Source organism: Eptesicus fuscus, chromosome 11, assembly GCF_027574615.1.
Source record: "Eptesicus fuscus isolate TK198812 chromosome 11, DD_ASM_mEF_20220401, whole genome shotgun sequence".
NCBI lineage: Eukaryota > Metazoa > Chordata > Mammalia > Chiroptera > Vespertilionidae > Eptesicus > Eptesicus fuscus.
In genome coordinates, this window is record NC_072483.1 from 37338264 (window position 1) to 37352398 (window position 14135).

At 41.7% G+C, this 14135-nt stretch overlaps 1 protein-coding gene across 1 annotated transcript in view; it reads left to right on the plus strand.

The window, feature by feature from the left end:
• The first annotated feature begins 436 nt into the window (after positions 1 to 436).
• Positions 437 to 14135, plus strand: part of UPP2 (uridine phosphorylase 2) — a 33419-nt gene continuing 19720 nt past the window's right edge. The window contains exons 1-3 of the mRNA XM_008138667.3: positions 437 to 522; positions 7026 to 7143; positions 13542 to 13700. Of these exons, the coding sequence (XP_008136889.2) occupies positions 461 to 522; positions 7026 to 7143; positions 13542 to 13700 (339 nt within the window). The 5' untranslated portion in view covers positions 437 to 460. The remainder of the gene's footprint in view (positions 523 to 7025; positions 7144 to 13541; positions 13701 to 14135) is intronic.

The following is a 14135-nucleotide window of genomic DNA, read 5'->3' on the forward strand; positions in this document are numbered from 1 at the left end:
TTTTCGAGACGACATGGTGGAGATCCTGTGGAAACCAGTGGAGAACTCGGATTCACATACCGTTGTCCCAAAGTAAATAAGTCGTGTGCCACACCAGACCCATGCTGGGCTCAAGGCCAGAGGAAGGGAAAGGTGCACCTCTGAGCAAGCTAACCAACCTCGTCAGAGCGCTGGGACGCCACACCTTCAAAGGGGGCCGATCTTCTTAGCGAAGAGCTGCCGTGAGAGCGGGGCTGTAGTATAAAAGGCCAGGTCAAGGAGGATGTTTTTTGAATTGGTCAGGAGTTATGCTAAGAATAAAGGTCCATTATTGATTTCAGAAGAAAACATAAGTTTTAAGGGAGGCTGTCATTCCAACTTGGAGTTGAACTATTATGATTCACCTATAATTTAATAGCAGCTGACTATATATTTCTTCCCTGACATCAGCGGAAGAGTGACTATTCACACACTACAAAGTATGGCTTCGATTTTACCTGCTTCCAATAAACCCATGAGATCTGACCAGAATACATATGTTGGGTAAGTAATTTTGATTAGATGGATGTTCTTTGGATTTTATATTAAATGTTCAGAAGATCAACCTCTATCATTATGTAAATGTCTTACGTTTAGAGATGATATAGTTGGAACTTAGCTCATTTTACAAAACAAAATAAATACAATGCAAATTGTCTTCTTAGTGATATTTTCATTCCTTGGTTCTTGGGGGAATTTGGCTCATCTAAGAAAGTGGAGCAATGTGTCAATTATATCTCTCTCCTTTAAAAAAATAAAAGAAAAAGAAAGCAAAGCCAAAAAACATGCAAAAGATTAACCAATCTGCATGAGTGAACACATTCAAAGTTCAGCCTGCAGTTCAGCCTTTAATTCCAGGACCATGGGCTGAAATATCTGAGAAATGATTTAAGGGGCCTCCCTGTGCCTAAGGGGGATTTAACTGTGTTGCAGCATATTATGAAGTGATTCCATACGCTTTGAGATAGACTTTACATAGAATTCACTTCTAAAATTCCATGTATGTTCTTCATCTCACGGGTAGACATAAATCTGCCAAAACTGTCTGCAAATTTAGCTCCAATTCTTGCCCCAGGTTCACAGAACATAATGAGCATTAATCTTTAGGAGGCTTAAGGAATTTTTGTGCATTCCCTCACCAAGTTGTATCAGATGCCTTGCTTAGAGCCTCCATCATGTCATTGTTCCAGAAAATGTTCCATTTACCCATCCCAGACAAAGGTAGTCTCCTACCACGTTCATTTGCTCAGGAATGCCAAGGAAAGAGAAAAGGGAAAATTCTGAAGATGAAGGTAGTGGTAAATAGAAAGACTTCTTCTCGGCCAGCACTTTTCTCTGGTTACCAGTGTTTCATACTGACCATGCTATCTCATGGCTTGCTAAAAGAATATATTCCCAATACCACCTTTGGCCCACATTTTAGAGAAAGGAAAGAAAACGCAAAACAAGGTTGAGAACCAAAGAGCACATACAGTCTACTTAGTAAAAATTATATATTTTGGAAAGATTGAACTATTGCAATTGCCAGAATCATATGGGTTGAATTTGGCATAATACCCCAAATTAATCTTTCCTTTGGCAAGTAATAGAGGGATCATCTTAGAAGTGCTTTTGGTGAGCCCAAAGGGATGCAAACCTTCTATAGACATTCTCCTCACCCAATTCTTTGACCAAGGGATCATTAGCTATTGAAACAGACCATCAAGGAAAACTAAATAATGAACAGGATTATTATAATGAATAGTCCTGATGAATTAGCAGGACTATTATAATTAATACTAGAGGCCCAGTGCACGAAATTCGTGCCCGGAGGGGGGTGGTTCCCTCAGCCCTGCCTGCACCCTCTGCAATTCGGGACCCCTACACCTTTTTCTTATCTAGCTAACCTCTTCACATTTAAAAAAAATTAACTGAAATATCACCTACTCTAGGAAATCCTCTTTGAACAAATGTCTTTACAATCTGTATTAAGTATTTTCATAGTATACCATTCTTTTTCTTTAACAGCTACTTAGAGTGGATGCAATGTGGTTTTCATTCTTGCATCTGAATTTTTCCTTCTTGCTCTTGTAATAGCAAAGCTTATCCAATTTACATTTTCCCTTCAAGGGCTTATATTTGGTTCAGTTTCTAGTTGGCTCCCTGCTTTTTTTTTTTAAGCAATAAATTTGGGTTGTGATAGTAAGCCTCACTTGTAATCAAGCCTGTAGGTCTCTCTATCTGAATATTTCTATACCTATCACTTTAGCATACCAGAGATTGTGTTCATTTATAGGAAATAACAATAAATGTCACTTGATCATTTGATCTTCTAGTAATATTTTATAGCAAGATGTATTATTCTAGTAATTTAACTATTACAAAATGGAGGCGTACAGAAATAAATTACATTGAACAATAAAGAATGACTCAAATATCAAAGCATAGTACACTTAGGGCCTCCCTTGTCCTGTGCCTCAGATATCATAGCATAGTACACAGTTCACGTGGAACTCAGCTTCCTTTAAAATAGGAAGGGATGCCATACTCATGAAGCAGCTACTTCCACACATATTTTTTATTTATTTAATTCATAGCACATACTCTTTGTACTAATTATTGGAAAATCATCCTAGCAATTGCCTCTGTTCCTATCTGTATTGTTGCCTTACATTCTGATGTTATTACTGCGCTTTTATCATCCACTCGCTCTAATAAGATTGTGAATTTTTTAATGGCAGAGATCATGACTTGAGTTTGTGTTTCTCTGTCATGGTGCCTAGATAAATACTCAAATGCTATCCAGTCCAAATGACTGTGATGAGAGAGGCCCACTGTTGCTGGAGACCTCTGATTTTTATTTAAGGGCCTCACTTGTTCTGTGCCTTTACAGAGGGGTGAGTAGGGGCTGAGGGAATTTGAGGAAACCCAGACCGAATTCTCCTCCTAAAAGATTTTGCTAAGCTGGCGACCGGGACCACCAGGCATTTGTCCAATTAAAACCTTGACACACAGAAATAACAAAGGCACTGGTCTCCTACTGCTAATGCATGGGGATCAAACCCCAGCCTGCAGGAACTCACTCCCACAGTCAGGACCACACCACTGGGTAGACCTGGGCTGGTGCTCCTAACTCTGGGTAGAGGGAGACTTCCCATGGCTACAGGCTAGAGGCCCTGGACTCCACACCACGCGCCCGAACAGGTCCCTAGCGCAGGTTGGTCAGTGGAGTGGCTTCTTCGCCTGGGATTGTGGGGCGGGTTGGCCAGGCTCTGCCTGGCCTGTTGGCCCCACGATTGCCGGGCGGCTAGGCCTGGGCTCTTCGCTCCGTGATCATGGGTTGGCTTGGCCTGGGCTCTTTGCCCTGTGATCACAGGGCGTCTTGGACCCATGCAGGTGGCGGGGTGGCTTGGACCTGGGCAGGCAGCATCCTGCGCTGCCCCTGCTACCTGCCCGGGCTCAAGCCGCCATCGCAATCACAGCTTGGACCCGGGCAGGCAGCGTTAGGTGCTGCCCCACCTGCCCGGGTCCCTGACTGCGGCTTGGATCCTGCTGGCGGCATAGGGCACTGCCTGCACCACCTGCGTATGCAAATTTACCCGCCATCTTTGCTGGGTTGATTTGCATATCACTCCTGATTGGCTGTGGGCATAGCGGAGGTATGGTCAATTAGCATTTTTCTCTTTTATTAGTGTAGACAAGAGAATATAGTTAATGGTTTGAGTTGTTTGTTGTTGTTTTTTTAAGATAGGAAAGCTGGAATACATCAGTGATTTTAAAAATACCAAGGCCCATATCTTCTTGACAATATAAATCAGAATTTCTAGGTGTGGGCTCAGGTACCGGTGCTTTTTAAAGCACCCCACGTGATTCTGCTATGGAGTTAGAATTTGAAATCACTGAAGTAGATGAATGACACTCTCTTCTAGGGTAAGGATTTATAGAGTCAGCTGGGACTCCAAAGGAGAAACTGCAGAGAGGGAAAGCAGTTTGGCAGAGTCAAGCAGAAAAGTGAGAGAAGTTGGAAGAGAAAGTGGATGGCATGTTTCTCAAACTGTAATGTGCACAGAAGTCACATAGGAGTTGTTTACAGGCAGATTTTGATTCAGGAGGTCCTGTGTGGGGCCTGCGATTTTGCATTTCTAACAAGCCTCCATGGCAATGCTGCTGGTGAATTGACACACTTTTTCCAACAAGGGATCACTGGTGCGTGTCCTCTTGCCTGTCATCAGGAGAGGAAAGGAGGTGTCCTTTTGCCTGGGGGCTTTGAGGTTTGTTCTGAAGTAGTAAAGTGTACTAACCTCATGGAATGCTTTATTTTTTTAAACCAGCCATGATCCACTAACTAATTAAGAATTTGTTACCCTAAGTGTTTTTGAGCGGAAAATTAATAGTATTCTGTTCCACTTCCCGAACGTTAAATTTAATTTAACAAATAAAATTTGTTAAGACTTGGGGATTAAAAAAAGATATATGAGACAGCTTGCATGAGAAAATTCACAATTTTTCTGTAGAGACAAAAATTTAACCCTTGAAGTGCCATCTATCAGCCTTAACATGAAATACAGTACATGCTTTAGGAGCACAGTGTGGGGTGGGAATTCATACTGGCTGGGGAGGGAAGATGTTTGGAAAAGCCTTCCAGGGGGAGGTGATATTTAAATTTGACCTTGAGGAATGAATGGGATTCTGACATGTGAACAATGGAGGGAAAGGGGAAGGCTGCTTCAGGAACAAAGGCCTAAAGAGGGATTCTCAACTTGGGTTGAACATCAGCTCACTTGGGAAGATTTCAAAAATATTTTTCAGAGTCTAAATTCAGTGGGTACTGGGCACCAGTATTTTTAAACTATTTTTTAATGAGCAAACATCATTGGAAATATAGAAAAACACAAGAGTTTTGTTAAAATGTGTAGAGGCATTTACTGGGAAATGGAAGGAACATAGAGCGAAGAAGTCAGATAGTTCTTGGCAGAGACAACTTGACCCGTAGTGGTATTGGGTAATGATTATCACTAATGATTAAAGTTGTATGTAATCACTACTATAATACCAAAGACTGAAGATGATGTGCCTTATAAATATGAATTAAATGGAATTAAGGTCATTCCTACAGCAGCAGTCAGCTCACCATCTTGCATCTACACTAATAAAAGAGAAATATGTAAATTCACTGTACCTCTGCTACACCCACCAACCACACCCACCAGCCAATCAGGAGCGAGTATGCAAATTAACCCAACTAAGATGGAGGCGTCACAGAGCTGGAATGAGCAGGAGGCTTGGGTTGCCCCCGGCGATGGAGGAAGCCAAGCTTCCCACCCACCCTGGCCAGCCCTGGCCTCCGGTCAAGGAGGCGCTGGAAAAAAAAAAAAAAAAGAAAAGAAAAAAAGGAGGGGCTGGGAGCCTGGATCACCGGAGGGCATGGCCAGCCTGCAAACAGCCCTCAGCTCCTCACCCAGGCTGGCCACAGATTAATTAACTATATTCTCTTATATTAATTATAATATGGGGTGAGGGTCCCCGCTGGGGGGCTTGGCCAGCTTGCAAACAGCCATCAGCCCCTCACCCAGGCCACCCCACACCCCAAGGGAACCCCACCCTGATCCGGGACACCCTTCAGGGCAAACCAGCTGGCCCCCACCCATGCACCAGGCCTCTGTCTATACTAATAAAATGCTAATTAGACTGGGAGACCTTCCAGGACACCTTCTGGACATTCTTCTGGACAAAGCCATAGTGGTGGGGCCGAGGTAGAGGCAGTTAGAGGCCAAGAGGGGAGGGCAGTTGTGGGTGATCAGGCCAGGATGGGACAGCAGTTGTGAGTGATCAGGCTGGTGGGGGGCAGGGCTGGTGGGGGGTAAGCAGACCAGCAGGGGGGCCAGTTGGGGACGAGCAGGATGTCAGTGGGGGTCAGTTGGAGGTGATCAGGACAGCGGGGGGGGGCAGTTTCGAGTGAGCAGGCCAGCAGGGGGGCAGTTGGGGGCGAGCAGGCCAGTGGGGAGGGAAGGTGGGGGCGAGCAGGCCAGCAGGGGGGGCAGTTGGGGGTGAGCACACTGGCACGGGGGGCAGTTGGGGTTGATCAGTCTGGCGGTGGGGGCAGTTGGGAGTGATCAGGCTGGCAGGGGGGAATTTGGGGGCAAGAAGGCCGGCAGGCAGAGTGGTTAGGGGCAATCAGGCAGGCAGGCAGGCAGGTGAGCAGTTAGGAGCCAGCAGTCCCGGATTTTGAGAGGGATGTCTGACTGACAGTTTAGGCCTGATCCCTGTCAACTGGCAGTAGGACATCCTTCGAGGTGTCCCAGATTGGAGAGGGTGCAGGCCGGGCTGAGGGACACCCCCACCCCGTGCATGAATTTCGTGCACCGGGCCACTAGTTATTTTATGAGAGAGAGGAAGGACAGTAGCCCAGCTAGGCTCATATAGGCCTCAGGGCAATCTTGCAAAGCAGTTATTATTTTCACTATACCCACTTTACAGATGAGGAAACTTTCAAAGAACAAAGATAAAATAGCTTACCCAAGGCTGCACAATGAGTACATATATGGTTGAACTGGTGGTGGAACCCAGGCAATCTGACTACAGATCCCAATAGCATATGTTATACAGCCTCCCATGCAAAGAAAGAAAAGGACCATGAGGGCCAGACAGACCTGGGTAGAAAAGACTGTTCTGTAATCTACTGGTTGTAAAATCTTGCTCAAGTTTCTCAACTTCTGCAAGTCTTGGCTCCTTCATTTGTAAATTGCATTTGTTAGTATTGCTTACCTAATGGAATGTTTATGGAATTAAAACTGTACGTTGTTTTTATGGCAGTGTGCAATTTTCATGCTTAAGGCTAAGCCTGTGTGCACAGCCATTATTATTATTAATTATTGGTGCTGCTGTTTTATTATAATATCATAATAATATTTGCTTCATGATAAATCATTTAATCCTAAATGAAAGTTTGTGTCCAATATTCAGGCTAGGGGTTATCATAGGCTTTCTCTCTAAATTTCTTCACATCTTTTTTATATTATTTTTCCCAGAAAATGTTTTGTTCATGTTAAAAATCCTTACCTGGATTCTATGGATGAAGACATTCTCTATCACTTGGATTTAGGAACAAAAACACACAACCTACCAGCAATGTTTGGGGATGTAAAGGTAAAAGTATTTCTAACTTTAGGAAACACTATCGTGTTTCCCCTGCTGATATATATTTTTTTATTTTCTCGTCATAAACTTTACTCATTCAGCTAGTGAAATGTCAGAGGTCCCACGAGGAACTGATGTTCATTCTCTGAAGCAATTTGGAATGTATATATCTCAAACAATTGTTTCCATTCCAACAAGACGTCAAGGTTCCCAAACTAAATCTAATACATGCATGATTATTGGGCTGCTCTAGTTCCTAGAGATAAATACCATTCTATTGACAATACTGCTGGGTGCTGAGAATTCATTATGATTCAGTTCACTGTTTAACATCTACATTAATAGCTGAACTTCACTAATTCACATTTTATTAAATCATGGCATAACTCAACAAAATTAACAATGCTATCTTGAAAAGAACTATTACTCAATATTTCATATTATTAAGATTTTTGTTATTTCATAAGAAATGTTATGAGAAAATTGTTTATGGAATATTGCTAGGGAAATTGTACTTCTCTAATATTTACTTTACCTTAAATATATATGTATGTAATAAAAGCAGCTCATGTCCATTATTTAAAATTGGGAAAATATAAAAAAATAAAACAATAATTTTTAAAAATACACCTTAAAAAAACTCCTACCACCTAAACATAGACATCAACCTATTTTCTTTTCCCCCAATCCTTTTTAATAAATAGATTTTAAAATAGTTGGAATTATATAATTGCATCCTAAATTTTTTACTTCACTTTATGTAATTAACATTTCCCCCATATTTTGTCATTTTCTTAGAGACACATTGTTTATGGATGTCAAGTGACTGAGCCACACATTATATAGTCCACTTTTGACCTTTATGTAAAAGTATTTTCTATTATAAACACCATTGAAATGCATACTTTTGGACCTGAAACTTTTTCATATTTAAATCTATTTGCTTGGAATTATTCACTTAAGTGGTAAAAGGGAATACACTTTTAAAAGAATTTTTGTTTTTCAAAAGGCCTCTACCTATTCACAGTCCCACCAGGAGAGAATCATGCAGTTTTCATCTAACTTTTACTCACTTCTTTAGCAATTACAAGAACAAACAAACAAGCAAAAAACCTTTCACATCCACTGTCTCACTTAATCTTTACATTAGCCCTTTTAGGCAGGGTAGCAGATATTTATTTATTTCCTCCATAAAACAAGGAAATTGAGTTCAGGAAAGTCAAAGGAGGTTAACAAGGTACAACATCCAGTGGCAGAGCTAGGACTTGGACCACGCTTTCCCAAGGTTCTTACCCACTGCACTAGGTGGATTATATGAATCACAGTAACTGAGAATAGTCCACTAATTGGGAGGGGGCATTGAAGAAAGGAGGCTAGGAGGAGAAGGAGGGGAGAAGGAAGAGGGAAAAGAAAGAAAGGAAAGAAAGAAGGAAGGGAGGGAGGGAGGGAGGGAGGGAGGGAGAGAGGGAGGGGGGAAATGAAAGGAAGAAGAAAGGAAAGGATAAAGATAAGAAATAAACCTATGATGTTCATTAGCAGAGCGAGCTAAATGCTTCCTCCCTTCACATCTCTCCTAGGGCACAATGTTTTGAGGGTGTGGGCTGATTTGACATGACCCACCCCCTTCCCTACTCCCGCCAGTCTGCTGCTCCTAGCCTTTTAGAGGCTTCTCTCCATATTAGCTTCATCTTCTCAATGTAACATCTCTCCCTACTGATGTTTCTGATGATTATGCTCCAAGAATCATTGATAAAGGCTATCTACGATACTCATTGACCAGACTACCTGAATTCAAATGTTAGATTTGATGTTCATGCCTCACAGTGATGTTCCCAGGACCATTATTTGGGGATAATTCCAATTAATTAAAAGACTCATCATAATTAATAAACTATGGTACACATCTAATTAATAAATTAGAAAGACTCAAGATACATTTTTGAGACAGGAAGTTTTCTATTATCTACATACCTAGGTATCTGTCTCTCATCTACCATTTATGGAGTACTTTCCATGCATCAGACTCTGTATTAGGCATATGAGTATGGTATATCATTTGAACCCCATAGCTACTAAGATAATTGTTATTATCCTCATTATACAGATGAGAAAACTGAGGCTCAAACATATATGTAGTGTTATAACATATATACCTGTACATATATTATAAATGTATTATTATAAATATGTTATAGCACTACATCTATATGTCTGTACATAAATCTATATCTATATATACCTATATCTATCATCTAGCTAGCTATAACTGTCATAGGCATAACACAGCTGGTAAGTGAAAGAGCTGAGATTAAACCTTAGGTTTCTCTGATGAAAAAAGTAATGGCTCTTCTCTATTTGAAAAAAAAGGCACTGCATTTTGGTGCTCTAAATGTTAGTTTCTGGGAAATCATTGGGATGGAAAGCTTTGTTTTAGACATGAAAATAATGTCTAAAACATAAATTTCTCTCTCTCTCTCTCTCTCTCTCTCTCTCTCTCTCTCTCTCTCTCACACACACACACACACACACACACACACACACACACACATGCAGAGTTGCCTCATCTTTGTTACAATCCCAGGAAACAGGCCTTTACTGTTACACCTGACTAGATTTTCATCAGCACTTATTCTCAGGCTCCATCTGTCAGAACAACTATCCAACCTTAAAAACTCACTATTCACCTGGTGTCACCCCTTCAGTAGATTTTCTTTTGAATAAAAAGGCATACTCTGGTTTAGAACCTGTTTTGTCCTACCAGAGGACAACTCTATTGATTGGCCCATTTTGATGGATAGTGGGCAAAAGTGTGTGTGTAGATTGGGAAGTAGTTCTAAATAATCAGGACTGGCTCTTTAACCTATGCTAGGATTCTTTTAGAGGCAGCAGATAAAGTCTGATTTATATTTACAGATGTTTTTTCAGAAACTTGCCTTTTTTTCAGCCACATTCTTATCTTTGAATGAGAACATGCTAGGTTCAATTTCTTGGTTCTTGTTAACTCCAGGGCAGCAATCCTAGCTAAGAAGAGAGAGCATAATCCATCAGAACCTGAAAACTCAGGCTTGCCTTCACAGAGATGATCTTCATTATTAAAGCATTATCTTCCAAGGAAAGGAGAAGTGTGGGTGTATAAAACTTCAACCTTAAAGATTTTGACCATTATTCCTATTTTCTTACTATATTTTTTTAAGCTTTCATTAGCTGGGACTGCAAAATATCAGTGGCTTAGCACAATGTAAGTTTACTTCTTATTTATATCAAGTACAAAAAAATGGGTGTTCCCAGTTGATACGTGGCTTTCCTTCAACTGATGACTCAGGGACCCAGGCTCCTTCCATCTTGATGCTCTGTCACCTTTGAGCAGTGAATTGCAAATTTTCTCTGAGTATCAACACCCATCCAGCAGACGGGAGAAGACAATCTGTAGGATTACCAATGGGAGATTTCTATGGACTAGGACTGGAAGTGGCACCCATCACTTTTGCTCACATTCTAGTGGCTGAACTGAGGAAGATGGCCTTATCTAATTGGAAAGGAGGCTGGGAAGTAGAGTTTAGTTGTATTCCCAGAAAGAAGGAGAAACAGCTTTGGTGACTTTGTCATACTGACTGGAATGCATCAAAATTCAAAAATATAGTGGAGGAGCATTAGACCTTATCTATCAAACTCAACCTCCAATATGTCTTTTATAAAATTACTATAATAACCTCTAATCTCTCCCTAGAAATTTCAAGCAACATAAAAAAGAATTACCCTATAACACTCTATAATACATATTTTAAAAGTGTTTATACTCCTTTGTAAACATACATTATACCCAAGCTGCAATAGGACCAGGTTAATAACAACATGGCAAAGGTAAGTCTTTTGAGACAGTAGGCATATTTTTTAAAATATATTTTATTGATATTTTACAGAGAGGAAGGGAGAGGGATAGAAAGTTAGAAACATCGATGAGAGAGAAACATCGATCAGCTGCCTCCTGCACACTCCCCACCGGGTATGTGCCCGCAACCAAAGTACATGACCTTGACCGGAATTGAACCTGGGACCCTTGAGTCTGCAGGCCAACGCTCTATCCACTGAGCCAAACCAGTTAGGGCCAGTAGGCATATCTGAAAGTGAGTTAATACTGGCAGCCTATAGCAAAGCACTTAACACATTTTTGTAATGCTTCAGACTTCTTCCAATACACTTTTATCTTCTTTGTTAAAACCAGGACAAACAATAATTTCATTTGGACATAAATCACAGTAAGCGTCTCTTAAGGTCAGTGCTGGTTGGTGGTCCTCAGTCATATTTTACTTATCATTAAGGTAGCCAGACTTAAAATTGTGGCTGGGGGGGATATTTAGTACGTCTGATTTAAGGGTAAGACTTCAAGAATGAAAATGCTCTGTCTATACCTATCATCTTTATGTCACTAGAAGCATTCAGAAATTCCTGTTGATTACAGCAATATCTAGAGTTCAAAGAAGAATTCAAACTGTAAGCCATTCTAACATCTGTTTTTGGTTTTATGGTCAATCTGAATAGTTGTAATTTACATTCACTGGCACCACACAATGAGGTTATTTTCAAACTACTGTATTTTGGAAAACACACACACACACACACACACATACACACACACACACACACCATCTTTGTACTTAGAACTTGAGCTAAGTCTTAATTGTCCATACCAACAGAGGGGAAAATTTTTATAAGTAATCAATAATATCTTAAAAACTCACTTTAGACCATGGTCTTACTCTCTTTGCTACCCAGCCTGTACGGCTCACTTCCACGGCAGTTCATCACCAACTGTAAGCCCCATCAGGGAAACTCATCAGAAGCCACAAAAAAGACAAAAATGAGGATAGAAGAGAAGCAGAGGGCGGATAAAAGGATAATTACACCCCATAGTTGAAATTGGAATATTGCTAAATGGAAACAGAACACACCATGTAACCAGACCACCCAATAGTCACAGTAAATCATTTGTGAATGGGGGTGCCTACTCTACAACCTCAGTTCGGTGTTTCCTTGGACAGATATTCTTTCTCCCTGCGCGTGACCTCACCAGTAATCCTTCTCATCCTCTCTGCCTCGTGCTGCCCACATCAGTCAGGCACCACCAACTGCCCTTTTCTCGCTGGACTTGAACCAGCTTCTTTTGTACTAAGTTCTGCAATACAGAAACAATAAGCCAGCTCAAGAGCAGGGCCAGGAAACTGCTACACGATATGACAAATACTACTTCATTTGTCGAATGCTCAGAAGGCACCTGGCTTTGTACAACGTCCTCTGCCATGGTTGATCCTATTTTCTCCTTACAAAACCATCCAAAGGGTACTGTGTTTTCTACGTTGGAGATGACAATCTGAGGCACATAGAGATGGCATGGGTAACACTAAGCAAGTTGCTTAGTCAGTGATGGGGTTTGGGTGCAAATCCAGATTTATCTCCAAGGGCAGGCCCTTCACCAATGTGCTGCCTTATCTGTGACTGAGCTTCTGCAGGCTCTGTGCACCTCCCCGCTTAGCTTAGATGCCCTGATGGCTGTGCTTCCTCGGGCCTCTGACACCTGCTGCTGCGCATCCTCCCCACTGCTGACCCCTGGTACCCACCGTGCTGGCAGTTCATCCGTGCGGCTGGGAGGCCATTCCGATCCTCTCCCACATCCACCTCTCCCATCCCTCATGGACCCCTAATAGGCTATTGCACAAGCGCCTCCAAGACAGTTTCATAACCACATTTTATTAGATGTGATACTCTTGACTGCCATGCCTGTTGTAATTTCAGCGATGTTAAAATGTGAATAAATCAAAACCAAATTATTGGAGCTGATGAAATGCTGTAGTGAGATTTCCAGTCCACAATAAGGCTTGTTCCAGGAGAATTTCTTCTGAGTGAGAAGTTTTTGATGTGATTATTTTTGTAGAGCTTTAAGTTAACATAGCACATTTTACAATAAAAACTTCTGACGGGGGATGTGGGATGAAGAAACATATCTAAACCTCATAGTTCCCCTTTTGCTATGTGACTTGCATTCCCCCCCATGCTCAGTATTTACTCACCAAGCATTCAGCCTGCTAACGCCCAACAGGAGGCTGCTGATGCCACCTGAGGATCTCGCTCATGTTCCCTGTGAACTAAAACACCAGGAAACACCGACTTGAACAAAAGCAACACTTGCTTTGATTCCGTGATGATCTTTTTCTTTACTAATTAAGCACAGCAAACTGTGCATCTTATTTACAGGTCAATGATGCAAATTAGTTAACTCATGAACATAAGCCATGACATCGACACATACTCTTAAGCGAGTTACTAAAAAATAAAGTCATTAACGTTGAAAGCTGCCCCTCGGTTCTGATCCCAGTCATTAAGGCAGGTGATTGCTATTTTTTTATTAACAGTTTGTCTGTGTTGGTGGGAGCCCCAACAGAATGAAAGCATTTGCACTGTTGATGCATAAGGAGCTCAGGTTGCAGGACAGCGGAGAGGACATAAAGGACATCTGTGCCGGGACGGACAGATACTGTATGTACAAAATCGGTCCCGTGCTCTCCATCAGCGTAAGTACCCCATGCCTGCACTCTGGTAGCCATCAGGGCTCGCAGAAAGAAAGGGAGCTTCTGTTACTGGGGTTCTTTTCCCCTCCTGCTTTGCCTTCTCACACAATTACATTAAGTTTCCAGGTGTGACATTCTTTGCTGGAAAAAGTCCCAGGGGCAGAACATAGCATTCGGTGTCACTTTAGTTTATTAGTTACCACTTAGCTACTCACATTAGGGGGGAAAAAACCCTCAAAGCACACTTCCTTTCTTTAGTTTGTGACCGATGAAGCCACCAGTAATTTCCTCTCCTCTGTCCCTTCTCCAGCTTTGGGAATGTTGCGCTTTAAGTATACAGGGGCCAATTTTCAGGATTGCCAAAGGCTGCCGTCTAACACTGCAATAAGCCGGCTGAAAAGCTGGTAATGCGTTTCCACAGAGCTCGGGTGAATTGCT